The 17,846-nt window shown below is 47.6% G+C and overlaps 1 protein-coding gene and 1 long non-coding RNA gene across 8 annotated transcripts in view; both read right to left on the bottom strand.

The window, feature by feature from the left end:
* Positions 1–17,846, bottom strand: part of LOC138806925 (uncharacterized) — a 144,833-nt gene that overhangs the window by 3,108 nt on the left and 123,879 nt on the right. For 6 of the 7 annotated variants that reach the window (XM_069992382.1, XM_069992372.1, XM_069992364.1 and 3 more), the window contains 7 exons: positions 15,301–15,405; positions 4,265–4,461; positions 3,627–3,683; positions 2,739–2,920; positions 1,068–2,485; positions 745–963; positions 376–479 (listed from right to left, as the gene is read on the bottom strand). In XM_069992382.1, the coding sequence (XP_069848483.1) occupies positions 376–479; positions 745–963; positions 1,068–2,485; positions 2,739–2,920; positions 3,627–3,683; positions 4,265–4,461; positions 15,301–15,405 (2,282 nt within the window). Of the gene's footprint in view, positions 1–375; positions 480–744; positions 964–1,067; positions 2,486–2,738; positions 2,921–3,626; positions 3,684–4,264; positions 4,462–4,703; positions 6,953–15,300; positions 15,406–17,846 lie in introns of those variants that run through there. The other variant, XM_069992421.1, reaches the window with a different exon arrangement.
* LOC138807002 (uncharacterized) lies at positions 6,998–14,467 on the bottom strand. Its single transcript, XR_011366016.1, has 5 exons — positions 14,216–14,467; positions 13,883–14,019; positions 12,380–13,775; positions 11,446–11,566; positions 6,998–10,794 (listed from the first exon to the last, which is right to left on the bottom strand). It is a non-coding gene; the product is annotated as an uncharacterized lncRNA (long non-coding RNA).

Raw genomic sequence — 17,846 nt, 5'->3', positions numbered from 1 at the left:
GGAGTGTGAATGCATTGCCCATTTTGGGGCAGGACTTCATCCTAATGGGAACAGAGCTGTGCAAGGAGATCCACTGTGATCCTAAGGTCACATGGTTTGGAGCCAAGTCTTGAGGGGAAACCTCCAGTTTCACCCAATTTCCAGTGTGGTTTTGTTTGGAAGAGCACTGCACAGACGGGTGTGGGCATGTTGTGTCCGAAGGAAAAAGTATGGCACAAAAGGAATCCCAACCACACAGGCAAATCCTAAGCAAGGTCATAGGTGTCTGAGTTGGGCAGAGCCGCAGTCCCTGCCATGGGGAATTGCCACTGGGCTCCCAGATGAGGGACGCTAGGCTGAGGAAGCAAGGGTTGCCCAGGAGAAAGGTGCACCCACCTGCCAATCAATCTCCACGTCTTCTTCAGGCCTTGGAGCTGGCTGCTCTGCAGAGCACACATGATGGGAACGAGGGTGCAGCTGTTCCTCAGAAGGTGGCACTCCTAGGAGTGAAGAATGGGTGAGGAGAGCTGTGGAGGAAACTCCTGGGCTCCTGCTTGGCCTGGGGCTGGGCCTTTGTTACTAGGCTGAACTGGGACAGCTTGGGGGAGGGGAATGACAGTGGAAGCAGGGCAGGAATGCACACAGCCCAAGTGAGGGCAGAGTAGGAGGAGGGCTGTAGGTTAGGCAGAGGCTGTGAGGGAGCAGGCAGCCCCCTGGTGGGAGTGGGAAAGGGAAGAAGAGCCCCCGGGCCCCTCCTGCTCTTACCAGAGCCACCTCTATCCAGTGCTGCACCACTTGGGCTCTCTCTGCTGCCTCCATGCTGTGGTCCCCGAGGCACGTGGTGATCACACAACTGGAGACCTGCTCACAGTGCTCCAGTATGGGAAGCAGAGTGGGTGCCAGGCGCTCCAGACACTCCTTTTGGTCAGGATGGACATACACAAAGGTCAAAAGGTGGTAAGGGAGGAGTTTTTTGAACAGTTTCTGAAAAGATGAAATGAATGGTCAGCATGACTCTGCCCTGAGGCAGGTGTGGCAGTAGAGGTGCAAAGGAAAGCCCACACGCCCAGCCCTGCCAAGCTACTTACGATGGCCATGATGGAGAACTGATCTGCCTTCTCTTCGGGCAGCCAATCTAGCACTCGACCTGTCTCCTCATCACTGTCTAATTCCATCATGTCTAATTCCATCCGGGATGGCCCCCTGGAGGAAATCTGCACATCCTCCATCTCCACACACTCCCAGGGAGCTGGGTCTGTTTCCGCAGGCCTGTCTGCCGCACTAGCTGGTGGGCGAGCAGGCTCTTCCTCAGCAGCACAGGGCAGAACACCATCGGCGTCTTCAGCCACTGGCGGCTCAAAATAAGTAACTGGATGAATGTCCCCTCCTAAGCCTGTGTCAGCTTCCAGCTGCACAGATGGGACGGGTGCTACATCCCGGCTGGGCGGCAGAGGCTCCTGTACGGGTGGCTCTGGCTGCTCAGCACCAGACTCAAGGCAGTCAGCCTCTCCAGCAAGGGGGCAAGACTGCACTTGCTTCCCAGATGGACCGAGAGACTCCCCTTGCTCCCCAGATGGACCGAGAGACTCCACTTGCTCCCCAGATGGACCGAGAGACTCCACTTGCTCCCCAGATGGACCGAGAGACTCCACTTGCTCCCCAGATGGACCGAGAGACTCCACTTGCTCCCCAGATGGACCGAGAGACTCCACTTGCTCCCCAGATGGACCGAGAGACTCCACTTGCTCCCCAGATGGACCGAGAGACTCCACTTGCTCCCCAGATGGACCCAGAGACTCCACTTGCTCCCCAGATGGACCAAGAGACTCCACTTGCTCCCCAGATGAACCCAGAGACTCCACTTGCTCCCCAGATGGACCCAGAGCCTCCACTTGCTCCCCAGATGGACTGAGAACAGACTCCAGGCTTTCATCTCCTGGAGCGTCTAGCTCTGGCCCTGAGCTGCTCACTACAATAGGTTTGGAGGGCTCTGGTTGAACTGCAGATGCGTCTCCTTCTTGGGCGGGTTGCAGAATTGGGTCACACTGGCCTTCAGGCAGCTGGGCTTCTGGAGTGGGCACTGGCATACCCTCATCACTGGCATGTATTGGTGCATCAATGGCTGGCTCTAGAGCCATTGCTACCACTGGGCTAAGTGCCCCTGGCACTGAGGGATCAGCCATTCTTCCTTCATTTGATAGAATAAGACTTGAGTATTGCAGGTCAAGATCCAGACTTGGTGCTGGAGATGGTGCAAGGCTGTGGGCCATTGGCTGACCTGCAGGTGGATTGATCTCTTCGGTCACAGTTGATCGAGGTGAGTCAGAACATCCGTCTGCATGGGGTTCTTGTTGGCGCTCCACTGCAGCTCCTGGAGCTGAGGGGGCCTCTGAGGCTACAGCTAGCTCCAGCTCTGACTGACATGGTAGTACTGCTTCTACGCAGGGTGTTGGAGCCAGTGGTTGGACAGTGATTTTCTCATAAAGCCTGGCAGTTGGTGGAACAGCTGCAAGAAAAGATCCCCTACAGCACTGCCTTCCCCTCAGTCATTCCTACGGCCACGAGACCCCTGCCTGCTGAGAAGCCCTAGTCCCTGGACTCCACCCCAGGAAGCCCTGCCAGGACAGGTTTCATGCCACGGCATCCAGGTTCCCTGGCTGTCCTGTTGATGGCCCCATGGTAGCATGGGAGCTGCCTTCAGGTGGACAAAGCTTGGAATCCCACACCTGTTCTCTCCTTTGCCAGCCCATGCTACTCACCCTCCAGCTCTGGCTCCTTCAGATGCATGTGCTCCAGCTGGCTGAGCAGAAGATGGGCCTGCTGCTCCTCCACAGAGCCATAGTGTGAATAGGTTCCCAGGTGTTGCAGGCAGGACGTGTCTGGTGCTTCAGTCCAACACGCTGGGTATACTCTCATCCACGAGTCCAATATAAAAAAGGCTCTAGATGTAGTGGGAGAAGCAGCAGAGTCAGAGGTTGGGCCTCTCCTCCTCTCAGAACCCCCTCAAGCACAGGTGTGGGAGCTGGGCTCCTGGGCCTACTCCTGCCTATACTCCATGGCAGACCTGGTAACCTGGCTGCACTGCAGACATTGTCTACACAAGGGATGCTACTCCACCTACATCACAGTGAGACCCACCCCACCCACACCACCTCCTAGTGTCCCTGGGCATGCCCCCAAACAGTCATCCCTGGGGTGCTTTGTCCTCATGCATAGTGTCTCGAGAACCCAGAATGTCGTCACTCAGGTAGCATCTAGTGACCTCTATGACCTAGAGCCATGTGTGAATGGTCTTCGCCTGACTCTCAACCAGGGCACATCCTGGCCCTTGTGCACTCACGGAGGCCCCTGGAATCCTAGAGGATTGTCCATGATGACACACTGTAGGCCTCCCCGTTCTGTGTGGTCCTGAGGTTTCCCAGGGCAGGCACGTGGGACTGCCTGGTCATGGTGCCAGAAGCTTCTTCCACCCTCCTCAGGCACAGAACAAGCCAGACTAACTCCCTACATGGACACATTTCTACCTGGATTTGAGTCTTCCTTCAGGAGTGGCTGCCATTTCCTTTGCCCAGGCCTCTCCAAGGCCAGCTCTCCACTGCACCCACTCTGAAGACACATGCCTTCCCTCCTCCCCCAGGCACACTCACTGCTGCAGGTGCTCCTGCGCGCCTTCCTTCTTCTCATTGTCACGGGAATGGCTGTATCTAGGGGACACCATGAGAATGTCAAACATACTGTGTCTGCACATGATGTCTACAGTCCCAGTGGTTTTCCTGAGCACAGGATGGAGCTCAGGATGACAAGGATTTCCCTGTTCTTTCACTGAGTGGTGTCAAGCGTCTGGAAATGCATCCCCACACAAGCTGATGAGCCCACTAGCTTCCTCCCATACACCTGAACGGGCAACGGGGGAGGCAGCGTTTCCCTTGGGCTTCCTAGTGAGGTTCAGGTAGTTCAGGACCCCTAGATGGAACATATACCACCATTGTGAAGTTGGAAAAGAGTTTGCTTGCGGTCTCAGCCATGTGAGGCCTCAATGTAGAGAAGGGGGCCTTCATGAGGGAAGGGGCTTCTCCCAGCTCTGCCCACAGCCCTGCGCTCCCCGGGGTGTAAGGTCATAATGTGGACAGGCCTGTTCAGGGCCCATCGCACCGCTCCAGCCTCAGGCAGTGAGGATGTTGGTCCTAGCATGCCAGTAGCCAGGATCCAAGCAGATCCGCATTAGTGCAGCACATGCCAAGGCCTAGCCCGTGGGCCCGTCCCGAGGATCAGAGCTGGCGCTTACCTTTTATACAGCAGCTTCAATACGTGATGGGCAGTCCTGAAAGTACTATATGTCCCCAGAAATACAGGGATAAACAAGGCAGCTCCGAAGAGCAGGGCAGGCACTAAGTGGTCTACTAGCTTCTTCACTTTGCCTCCCTGCAGGTATCCTGCCTTGCAGGGATTAGGAAGGGTGGGGGCTAACACCCACTGTAATTGCTGTGAAGAAATGAGACACAGTTCAAACATGGAAACAGCAGCAAAACAGCAAATGTCTCTGGGCCATACAACGAAAATAGTCTGGGGCGCGCGCGCACACACACACACACACACACACACACACACACACGTATACACACCGAACTCAAGAATGTCAAATACACATGGGATCTGAGGCTGCCAGAAGGTAGTAGGTGAGGGGACTCACTCTTCCTCCACACCCTCCCTCCTCCTTGATTCACCTGTGGAGTGCAAGATGCAGTTCTGCTCAGGCGACCGGGACAGGGGATGACCCATCGCCTCCTAATGATCTCAATTTCTCCCAGTGGAGTTGTTCTGCGGAATAGTGGGCAGCAGGAGAACATCCTGCTGCCCCTCAGCTTTCCATACAACTCAGCTGGCTCAGCCGCACAGCATCCCTAAATACTGCCTGGTGCTTTGTGACACCTCTGGAGATGACAGCATCAATAGAGGGCCCCTCTGCTGAGCCTCAGCCTCAGACCAGACCTCTGCAAATGGCCTCTGGGTGCTGGCTGGGCCCTGTGACAGGTCAGGAGCAAAACTAGACACACTCCAACCTCTGTCCTCTGTCCAGTTAATGTCGTGGTAATGAGGACCACTTACTGGGCTCACACCCGATCCCTCCTTCCAGTTTAATTGTCTCCCCATGTACAAGTGCCTGTGCTTGCCTGCCTCCTCCAGTCACCCACTCACTCCTAGGGCTTCCACCCAGCACCTGCTTGAGGATGTCATACACTGAAAGGACTCTGCCCATCCAAGGCTTGGGAACCCTACAGCTGGTGTCCATCATTTTCACTGCACTCTTGTAGACATTCAGCCCCTGCACATTGTGTCTAGACAGAGAATAAACTGCCAACCAGTTGTCCTTGTCTAGGCCACTTATTCCTGCAGTGGGAGCCTCCTGGAGGAGGATACCAAGTTCAAGGCTAGTCTGACCTAGGCAAGAGATTCTGTCTCAAATCCATGCAAGCCAACAATGAACAAAAGAAACAAAAAGGAAATGCAAGATCTGAGCTTCACATGGGGGTGGGAATTTCACAAGTGTAGACACAGACGAGGTCTTCTCTATTTGGAAGCCTACACATGAGACTCCAATGTTCAACACACCTATTGAGAGAGGTATACACATGACCTCACATACATTCATGGACACAACACGGATACACATTCATCCACAAAGACACAGTGGCACACCACTATGTTCATCCATGTATGTCCTCAAATGCATGCATTGGAGCGAGATGGTGAATTCAACTCTGCTGCCTGCCACAATGTTTGTGTGCTAATGAGAGGATGGGTGAAAGGTGGGACGTTGAAAAGAATGGGCTGTTTGTCCAATGTCCAACAGGATTTGAGGCCAATCTCTGGGCTCATTCGTTGAGGGGTGAGGGCATGGAGAGGTAGTGATTTCTGCACCATGTTCACTGAGGAAGAAGTGGAAAGGGCACTCAGGATCAGGCTACTGGAAGGAAATGAGTGCTACTGAGCTCCTAGGGCTCAGATTATTCTGGGGCCATGGAGCATGTGGAGAGTAGTTAGAGAGGGGCTAAAGCTTGGATGTGGAGTTTGTTGGTGTGGAGACATATGGAGATGGGAGGCCTTCACTTTTCAAGCCACAGGGAAGCGGACAGGAAGCGCCTCCACCAAGGGAAATCTTGGCAGGGGAGGGAAACCCTTGGCGTCCTTCTACCTATAGAGTCCTAGGTGCGCCCTTCCCAGTCTGCTACCTCTCCTTGGTGCTATTGTCTACCTAGCTCAAGATGTCACAGTCAGTGCCCAAGGCTCTGAGGATGGTAATTTATACTCATTGGTATTGTTCACGCATGTAGGCCAAGAAGACTGGCTTCAGCCCAACTTAGAGTCACGTGCAGGCTTTTTCACAGGAAATGGAGGCCAGAGTTTCCTGCCAGAGTTTTCTGCTACCCAGCAGAAGCACCTGAGGAAACCCTCCAACACGGTGTCTGCCACCACCACCAGGACCATGCTACTGATCCTGCTGACCATGGCGCCGATCCTGCCCTCTATCCTGATGACTCAATGCCTGGCTCTTCCTGCCTGCTCTGAGGAAGTGACCACTGTGTAAGGGCTGCAGGTAGAATCCCGGCCCATGACAAATGATGTGATGCACTTGTTCTTATTATTTTGTACTACTATAGACTCAATCTTTTTAAATTTCCCAAAGCTAGTATACCAATGACAATACTCCACCTCCCAGGCCGGTGGGGAAGAACTAAGGGAACCAGGAGTATGGCACAATCAATTCAGCTCCACCATGGGAAGTACTTGCCTTGCCCCACCTCCAGGGCCCCATTCCCGAATCTCACTCCCACAGCTGGCAGCAGCATACTCATCCTCTCTCTCTTTTTTTTAGTTGTGAAAATACTGTACAGAGGGGTTACAATTACATGGGCAAGATAATGAGTACATTTCTTATCAAGCATTGTAGCCTCCTCCTTTGTTTCCCCTTCCCATCCTTTCCCATCCTCCCCCCCGCCTGCCCCACCCAATCCTCCCTGCCTCCCCACCAAAGTTGTAACATTCGTTTTCGACATAACGACTTGTACTTCTCATTGTTGCCATGGGTCCACCTATATCCCTATTTAAATGACTTGGTTTTCCCCTTCCCCTCCACAAATTATACCGACATCAAATACAGTGAAAGCACGGGTTATGCTGTGGGGGAGGTACACACTTAATCCAGAAATTTATTACTCAATTCAAAACCTTAGACTTAAATTTCTTAATAGCAGTACTACCTCTTTATACCTATATAATATTTTAAGTAGTTTTATTTTTAAGTTTTTCACATCTCCTTTATATCCCTCCCCTTTTCTCATTATATCCACGTTCTTCTCTGAATATTTCATTTTCAAACATGTACAATTTTTAAGCTTTGAGAGTAGGACTTAGTTAACTCTCCCTGTGCCTTCCCACATCTCTCTATTCCTATTTTTACCCACATCTCTCCCTAAACCTAATAATTTCTGGTTTGCCAAATTCTTCTTTGCCCATTCTTTGTAGCCCATTAATATATAGTTGTTTGATGTTGAATAGATTTATCTGTCGAACTAGATTGTATCTGCAGACTATTGACTGTGCAAATACAGACTTTGGTTGATGCTTACCTTAAGATACTATTCTAGCGCAAAACTGGTGTTATTTTCATCCCAAATGGGCAGAGTAAGCCGGAAAAACACAAGAAAAATGGCAAGTCCGGGTATCTCAACTCCCACTCATGATAATCAGGGGACAGAACAGAAAATGAATGATCCAGAGGAGAGTTCCCAAATAGCTCTATAAACACTGCTGGCAAACATGTAAATGAAAAGATTGAAAACATACAAAGGACTCTGTATGAACGTGATAGGGAGAGAGAGGAGGCAAACCAAAGGTTTATACAGGAATATCATGAGCGTGAGGATTTGCGAGAGCAGCTTGAGAACACTCAAAGAGAAAGGCAGGAATGGTGTGAGCAGGCTGAGAACACTCAAAGGAACTACAGGAATGGCCTGAACGTGAGGAAGCTAAGCAAAGAGTAATACAGGAATTGAGAAAACAGGATGAGAATACACAAAGATCACTAAAGGCATTCATGGAATCCATTAACAAAGAGCTGAAGGAAGTCAGGGAGACCACAAAGGGAATGCTGAATGGAACCCAACAGAAGGAATGGGAATCCAAGGAAACCATAACCAATCAACTAAGTGATTTGAGAATAAACACTGAACACCAAATTAAGGAAGTAAAGAAGCTCATACAAGATCTAAAACAAAGCTTCAACAAAGAATTTGAAGCCATCAAAGCTGACCAATTAGAAGGAAAAGAAATAAAAAACAAAGTAGAAAGTCTTGACAGCAGGTTAGACCATGCAGAAGATCGAATCTCTGGGATTGAAGACAGCCTAGATATTATAGAGAAAGAACATACAACCATCCAAGACAAGTCCAAGAAATATGATAGATCTATCCAACACTTGGAAGACACCATCAGAAGGCCTAATTGAGGATAATGGGTGTAGAGGAGCATCTAGAAACAGAAGTTAATGGTCTAGGAAATTTGTTTAACAGGATCCTAGCAGAGAACTTCCCAAACATGCAAAAAGATAGGCCTATTCAGATACAAGAAGCTTTTCGAACCCCAAATAGACCAGACCAGAATAGGACATCCCACGGTCATAGTATAATCCACACAGGATCAATTCAGACCAAGGAAAAGATCCTTAAAGCTGTCAAGGAAAAAAGATTAATCACCTATAAAGGGAAACCAATTAGAATCACCTCAGACTTCTCAGCAGAGACAATCAAAGCAAGAAGAGCCTGGAATGATGTATGCCATGCCCTAAAGACAAACAACTATCAACCAAGAATACTGTACGCAGCTAAACTCTCCTTCATAACTCTCCTTCCATAGCAAAGAAAAATTGAAACAATATATCTCCACCAAACCACCCCTACAAAAGATTCTTAAAGATGTCCTACACATAGAAAACCAACAAGACCACAATAAAGGCCAAGAAACCGCACCCAAACTGAGAATCCAAGAACCATAGGAGGAACCCAGTAGCTGCAGCCCCCAAGAAGGTGGATGACATGGCAGGAACTCCCAAATACCTCTCAGTCCTATCTCTCAACATTAACGGACTTAACTCTTCAATTAAGTGACATAGACTGTCTAGCTGGATTAAAAAAAACAAGATCCTCATCCTCTTTCTCCAACATGTTTAATGGTAAGAATGGAGGCAAGCAGCTGAGAACATCCAACTGTGATGCAGTGCTGGCGGTGCCCACCGCTTCCTCTCCTACTTCTCCAAACAGCAGCAGCTCTCGACCCCCTCTGCCAGCACCAGGCAGTGCAGGACATGCTTCCTTTCTGCAGCCAGTCCCTTCTCAGAGACCTGCCCCGAGAACTTCTGCACAAACAGATCTTGCTCTTTCTGGAAAATGACCTCCGTGACACCTCTATTTGGTACATTCTCCAGGGATCAAGATTTGAAATGGAAGCTTAAATGTCTGTTTTCTGGAAACCAGGCCCTTTCTCCTCAAGCCAGGTTAGTAGATTGCAAAATGACTAGAGTAAGCCTCATTTTAGACAGCGCATGGTGGGGAGCAGGTGGGGAGGCTGGCCCACCTTCTACAGACATGGCCTCACTGTGCACCCAGCTTCCTTCCTTGCAGCGGTGGATCAATGAGGTCACTCAGTGACATCCAAATGTCCATCACACTGCAGGCCATTGTGAACTGTGTTTCCAACTTTGCTGCCATCTGCTCTTGACATATTTGGCCCCGGATAGCAGAATGGACTCAATAACTTTTGTGGAAACAAGTTAGTCATTCAGGCCTTTTCTTCTGTGATCATTCTGGGCCTTGATCTCAGGGTCTGGGCACTGTCTCTAAGCCTATGTACTGAAGGTTAGGTTAGTGCTCTCTATCACTTCAATACAGCTCCACATATGGCTCTTTTGGTGTTGATTTGGAAATAACAGTCTCCTGGACTTTCCTGTAGGCACAGGGTTCAAATGGAGTCTTGAGAGCTCAACCACCTGGATAGCGAGAACTTCAGAAGGAAGCAAAGCCACCAGTACCAGGCTGGTCAGGACTTTTTACCTGGCATTTTACTGATCCTTCCAGGGGTTCACACAGGGAAGACAGGCAATCCAAGTACCACCTGCAATTGGTGCAAACTTCTTCATCGCAGTGTGAACAGTTGGTGAGGAAGAATTCTTAGTGTTCTTCTACTCACATTCTCATGACTCTCTCAACCCAATCATGCCAGAAAATACCAACTCTTGGGTCCAAAGCAGACCCCTTTGTTTCCATTCTGTTTCCCACTGAAACTCACATGAGAGCTCCTGAAAACCTACAATCCAAGTAGGAAAAACGTCAATTCTCCAAATTGTGACCCCTTTCTGTGGGTTGTTTCTCTCCGGATAGTAGGGAAGAGCTGTGATGTGTGCCTGTGCAATAGCGAGAACATTTTCCTAGGTAAATTCTGTCCTAAAGGAAGGATCTGGTCCATTCATGATCTGAGTGTGTACGGCAACTGATGCCATCCAGTCCCACAGAGCCAGGCCTGGGCTCACTGAAGGGGCTCCTCTGTGGCATCACTCAGGAATATTTACAGATGCAAATATTCCCCAACCAGGGCACTGACAGGTCATTCTTCTCTTTGCAGGAAGCTGCCCAACCACATCCACACCTGTGTCAGCATGTCAGCACCTGTCTGTAGGCATGGCTGAGGTGGCCATTTTCGCAAGTCCTGAAGAACCAGGCAGAGCACAGGCCTGAGATCGTCCTTCCACAGCATCCTGAGGACCTAGATACAGGTGTTTTTGTCACTACTTCTATACTGGATATTCACATGAGTTGGTCTTGAACAAACTCTGAATGCACACTTTTACAAAATTTAAACACAGCCACTGAATTAGGAGGGACTAGGGTTTGGGAGTAAGTGCAGGCAACACATCTTCCCTACGGCATGTGAGGACTGTGACAAGGTGCCGACAGTACCACTGGTGGTCTGTACTTGTTTCTGTGTGCTTCCAGCATGGCCGGGGAGAATGCACACAGCGTGAGGGCTGAAGAAAGGCAACTGAGGTGAATTGCAGAGCTTCTATCAGTTTGTGATTGAGTAGGAAATGCAGACTTGGTCCTTTGCTTGTGGACCTGGCTGGGGAGGTGCTGAAACCTAAGAAGCAGTTCCGTCCTAGTACAATAGGTCACTAGGGGCATGTCTGCCCACCCTCCCTGTACTGGCAGCCTGCTTTGGCTGCATGAGGAAAGCAGCCTCTGCCATTGCTCACTCCTGATGCTATGATGTCTGACTCACCACAAGCCTATCACAACCGAGCCTGGACTGAAGAGGCTGGAAGCCAGCCAAAACACACCTTTCCTCCTTGAAACAGTTTCTCTCAGTCACTTGTTATAGACAAGGAAAGTCCAACCACTTCCTTGTGAAGTCTCTTACCTTCTGAGTCTCAGTTGCCCCTTCAGTGAATCAGTACAAAGACTGAGTCAGAAAATACAGGAAAAGGCCAGGCCATTCCGTGGCAGGGTAATATATGAGGATCCCACTTCTGGGCATTTACCTAAATGATCACAAACAAGGCCATAGTAAAGCTACCAGCACAAATATGTTTATTGCAGCATTAGTCACCAAAGCTGAGATATGGAACCAACCCAGGTGCCCCTCAGTAGATGAGTGGATTAAGAAAATGTGGTATATATATATATATATATATATATATATATATATATATATACACACACACACATATATGTATGTATAAACACACATATATGTAATCATATATACATATAAAATGGAATTTTATTCCATCAATAAGAATGGCACAACCCCATTTATTAGGAAATGGAAAGACTTGGAAAAATCATATTAAGTGGAGTAAGCCAGACCCAAAGAAATATAAGTCTCATGGTTTCCCTTATTTGAAATAATTACTATACATCTAGGATAATTTTATCAGGTGAGCTGAAAACCTCAAAAGCTATGAACATATGACCATATAAAATGGTGTTAAGTGAAATGAACCCCAAGATATGGGCAAAAGTGATGTTTCTTTGTTGTAATTTTAAAGTACTATGTGATCTTTTGGTTTCCTTTCTATGTTCTTCCCCTGTTGTCACTGCATTTGATTTTGGTACCCTGAATCTTGTATATACATTTCTCTACTTTGGGGAGGGTAAGGGGAATAACAAAACATTGAAGCAAGGACATCAGAGGACCCATTGCAACAATGATCCCCACAAGACAGTATATTGGAAATGAATGTTAAAACTTCAGGGTGGGAGGAGGAGTGAGGGAGGTGGAGGAGGAAAAGGATAGTGGGAGAACAACAAGGGAGGGGGTAACAATGCTCAACAAGAAATGTACTCATTACCTTACTCATGTAACTGTAACCCCTCTGTACAGCATCTGTACAATACAATAAAATCAATTACTTGTTTTTTAAAGGTCAGGCCATGGTGCTCCTGTGACATTGCCTTCTACTGCATTTGTACAGCAGGGATTGGAGGATGACCCCAGCTTTTCTAGGCATTTGATGGGCAACTTTCATGATCACCCTGTGTTCTCATTCACTCAACTACACTGTCTGAAGGTACCTTAAGGAATTCTGTCCTAAGACAACAGTTATCGGTACCTCTAATTGTATGATGATAAGCTCCAGACAGATGCCATGTTTGAGCTGAAGTGTCTCATTCTAACTTGTAGAATGGGATAAGCTGGGAGGGAGGGAGAAAATAACTGGAAACATGCGAATGCTCACTGAAGGGTTAAAGTCCTTGAGGCAGTGACCATTTGTTGCTCGTTTCAGAGCAGAGCAACACGTGGTGCTAAACCACCTGGTTGTATGCCTTTATAAGACCTGCAAATCCTTAACTTGGGGCTCTCCTAGGCTCCGCTGTGTCAGAGTGTAGGATGAGGTCCGAGCTGCAGCCCGCCTAAATACAACCTCAAAACAGCTGTAAAGTTGACTCTCGGTGGTCTTCTTGGTGGGGGTCCTGCAACCTAGGCATAACACTCACTTCCACGGCACCATCAGAAGCCAGGACTGCATTCACAGGCTAGGATAGCTAAGAGTCATTGGATGTAAATAAACTTTAGGTAATATAAACAGTCTGATCTATCTCAGAATGTTTATCATGTCTTCAGATATGAGGCATTGCAGAATGGCAAGATGTTTCTCACACCTCCATTTCCTCATCCGTAAAGCTACATGAAGGGAGCTGGGAGCAGGGGTGCAGGCCCCGAGTCCCAGTTACTGGGGAGGCTGAGGCATGAGGATCACTTGAGCCAACTACATCAGGATCCTCCTGGGAAATGCAGTGAGAGGCCAATCTCTAAATTGAGTATGCAAATAAAGAAGTATACAGTAAAAATTCTAGTACTTGACTTCATCAACGTGCTTCAATTCTGTAAGCACCTATTCACTTACTGGACAATGGAGCCAACACAAGTGGGACTAATTTCTAGTCTTTGCAAGCTGTCAGCTCTGCTGTGGTGGGACAACTGGCTGTGTCCCTTGGGGTTTTCTCTGTTGTCACCCTTGCATACAATGGACACAGCCCGAAGTCTCCTTTTCGTCAGGTTTCTCAGGAGTTACCATCTGTCCTTGGTCTCTAGGTGCACAGTCATTTGCATATACTGCTCCTCTTCTTGCTCTTCCAAAGTGGCAGACACCAGAGAAAGCTCACCCAACAGGGATACCAGCCAGGTCAGGCGAGAGATGCCACTAAATGCAGGAAAGCCAAACTGCCCTTCTTCCATTGGGCCAGCTGTGGGCAATCACAGGTGCTGTGAGGACTAGGATGAAGAGAATATCTGAGAACAGGCAGGACCCAGGTGCATGGGAGAACACATGGACAGGGGGACCTTGCCTTACCATGCGGCTAACTGTAGCCTCACAACAGCAAGTCCCTTGTAGGTTTGAACTTCAATTTTGCTAGTAAAATTAGACATGCTACTGGCAATAGCACACAATTCAGCTACACACAATGATAACTTGTAGAATGGGATAAGCTGGGAGGGAGAGAGAAAATATAGTCAGTTTACCTGTCTACTTAGGTAGATACACACACACACACACACACACACACACACACACACACACACACACACACACAGACATTGCATGGTGATCCCCTGTATTACAGATTGTAACCATTAATTCCCTGCTAGATATGGTAGCCCCCCCCCAAAAAAAAATAATGCCCACCAAGTTTCAAACATGCCACTGGGGAAATGTGGTCCTAGCTTCAAGCCTTCAAGTCTCCCAATATTCCAGACAAGAGGAATTGCCCAGGTTGAGGCAATGAGTCAGGGACAGTTCAAGTCTTAAACTTTGATCTCTAGGAAGCCAGTACCACAAAGAACCGAGCAGGAGACAATGTCAGAGTTCATGCTGGAATGAGCAAATCTGATTTTGAGCTCAGATTCTAATTTGGGGGCAATGCATTCATCAAATGCTTCCTACATTTCTACAGAATTATGAGGGTAGCTCGTCCATGAGGCAGTGCCCTTGTTCCATCTGTGTCTCCCCCTCCTGGATCTCACTCGGATCCATTCTGCATCCTGGCTCTTCTTCCAGAAGGCAGAGAAGAGGCAGCATCATGAATCTCAGGCTCCCAGCTGTGCCACCTGCTGGACAAGCCTTCTATGTCACTGGCACCCGAGGCTCCACACTCACGCTTTGCCCTCCCCGCAGGGGGCCACCCAGTCCATAGGAAGGATCTGCTATTTCACAGGAGCAGCAATGGCCTCCCCTTTCTCCTGCCCCACACCAGTAAGACAACTTGGTCAGTGGAGTGTGACTACTCTGCTAGGAAATATGGGAAGTTTCTCTCGTCCCACCTCTCCCATTTTCCTCTTGCTTTTTATTTACTTGGTTGCATTTTTAGCACGAGACATAGAAGAATACCTCATGCTAGAAAGAACTGGAGCCTTCTTTCTAACTTTAATATGTCTAAAGAGCTCTCCATGAAATCCAAGGTTGTGCACATTTTTGGTAAACACTTCGTTTCTTTTCCTGGTTATTTAAAATGTCTTTTTTTCTTCATAACTCAATAGCAATCTATCTAAAAGATTTTCCTGATATCAACAAAATTTTCTAAACATCACTGAAGGGAGAAATCCAAAAGCTTAAAAAAATCCCTGTTATATACTACCAGATCAACTATGGTAAATTTAAATTTTTTTTTAGTTGGATGGGGACAAAAACTCTGGAGTTGCACATCTAAAGCAAATACCTCTGTACCTGTAGGTGTGAGATTAGAACTCTAGCAGGAAGCAGGGCTTGCTTACCCGAATATACGCATCTTGGTGATGTTTGGCGAAGTACAGCATGTTGTCAAGAGCCAGCATCCCAGGAGGAGTCTGGGTGAAGTCCATGGCAGGGTTGACATGATTCTGCAATAAAAAATCAAGTACTAAGTGAAGTTAATTCTTCAGCAGTCTTTGCCAATCACAGCAGGGGGGAAGACAGTGGAGGTGCACCTTGCCCACCTCAAGACTGAAGGTTAAGTTCCCAATGACCAACTATGTCAACCTATTGGGATGGGCAGAGGAACTTCTTCAAGCTCTGTGGGCTCAGCTAAATCACTTTTTATAACCCAGGGCTGGAAACCCAGTTAAAGATCGAAACACAGGATCATCCTTAGTCACGTCACATTTCAAGGAAAAGAAAATAACACGCAAGTTCAATCTCTGGCAGCTGCATTGAAGTGAAGCCAGTGGCACAGGGCGAGAAATATCTGGGCTGGAGTGACTCTGCATCCATTTCAGGAGCTGACTGAAGGGAGCCATTACTCCCGGATCTGACCCATCCTCAAGCTTATGCATGAAGGTCGGTCTGGCCACGCCTATCCATCGGCTTTGTAAACTGTCTTGGAGACACAGTCCCCAGGCCTCTACAGGCACTGCGCTCATGTCTGACCTGTGTAGTCTGCTGACACTAGCATGTTTCTGAGGATTGTGTCTGGCATGATGGACTCCACATATGGCCCAATGTTACCAATGTGCCTAACCAAAGAGCAGGCCTGGCTCAGACAAATATTTGTGTATGCATGACATTAATTGATCAATGAACACTATGACAGCTCTTCGGGCAACAAACAGCTCAGTCACACCAAACACTGCACTAAAAAGCAGATCTGAACAGTGAATGATTGAGAGGAAGTGATGTTTTCCATTTTTTTTTCCTGTTGAACACATGAAAAGAACATCCAAGTGGGGTGCTGTGGTATATTCCTGTAAGCCCAGCGTGTGGGAGACTGAGGCAGACGGATGGGGAGCTCCATATCATGACAACCTGTGCCAGCAGAACAAAGGCTGAGGATGTAGCTTAGTGGTAGAACAGTGTGCCTAGCATGCCCAAGGCACTGGTTCAATTCTCAGTGTTGCACAGAGTCAAAGGCAATTTGTTGTTGAGGACTGTAGGTAGAAATGCTACACATGTTTTTCAATTTTATTTTCTTGTACAGATGTACAGAGGGGTTACAGTTATATGAGTAAGGTAATGAGTACATTTCTTGTTGAGCATTGTTACCCCCTCCCTTGTTGTTCTCCCACTATCCCTTCCCTCTCCCAACTCCCTCACTCCTCTCCTCCCCCCAAAGTTGTAAAGTTCATTTCCAATATACTGTATTGTGGTTATCAAGGTTGCAATGGGTCATCCTGTGTCCTTGTTTCAGTGTTTTATCATATTGGACTTGTATCTAAGTTTGCTGAATTTATCTAGTAGTTCTCACCATGTATTTGGTGACATCATTAGGATTTTTCTGTACATAAAAGTGCATCATCTACAAATAACCTGATTTCCTTCTTTCCTGTGTACATGACTGTCATTTCTTTCTTTTGTCTAATTGCTCTGACTTGTAATTCTAGCTCTATGCTGAATAGGAGCTGGGGGTGGGGAGGTATCGAATTTCACTACAAAAATAACAGCCATGTGAGATTAAGCATGTGTTAATTAAGTAGATTTAACTATTCCACAATGTTTATTTATTTCAACATATACTATACATGAGAAAATCACACATGACATTTGTCAGTGTAAAAATATTTTTAAACTGTTCAACGATTATTAATGACAACTGCTTTCACCTCACAATCTGGAAAACTTGCATATTTTCATTTTGACTCTTGGTTACATTTTTAATAATCACTTTGAGTTCTTTTCCCTCCTTTCCTCCCTCCCCACCTCCTTTTCTTTTATGCTGGGATAAATTCTAGTCTAACAGCATTTTTTTTCTTATTTGTGTACAGGAAGGCCTTCTTATGTAAGGTTCAAACCACCCACACTTTGCTATATTATTAAAGTGTACACCTAAACTATTTTCCTAAAGCTGATTTGAAAACTTGCTTATGAGCTGATAAATGACAGCTCCAGGCCACAGCTCCTGCTTCAAAACCACACAAGTTCACCACATCCAAACAGTACCAAAGTACTGAGTACAATGTGTTACATTTTAACATTTCCTCCTCATTCATTTATTAAAATGTTGGAAAGTTTTTAGAATACTCAAATACTATGACGAGAGAGAGAGAGAGAGAGAGAGAGAGAGAGAGAGAGAGAGAGAGAGAGAGAGAGAGAGAGAGAGAGGGCATAAATCATACGGTGTGTCTCATACAGTGTGTCACACTGTGGTTCAGCTGGGTTTGACATGCCTCATTCACTGTGGTGAAGGACCAACTCCTATACTATAGCGGTAACAGGGGAAACAATATCCATTATTGGAAATGGACAACCAGAGAATTCACCACAAGAGCCATTTGTACTTAAATGATCTCCTAGGCAGAGTGATTTAGTAGAGTTTAGTGGAATTTCTCCCATTGTATACACACTGGTA

This window comes from Dipodomys merriami, unplaced genomic scaffold (assembly GCF_024711535.1).
Source record: "Dipodomys merriami isolate MVZ:Mamm:240054 unplaced genomic scaffold, mDipMer1.0.p SCAF_1000, whole genome shotgun sequence".
NCBI lineage: Eukaryota > Metazoa > Chordata > Mammalia > Rodentia > Heteromyidae > Dipodomys > Dipodomys merriami.
The sequence above is the reverse complement of the archived record's forward strand: the minus strand, read 5'-3'. Positions and strand labels throughout refer to the sequence as shown.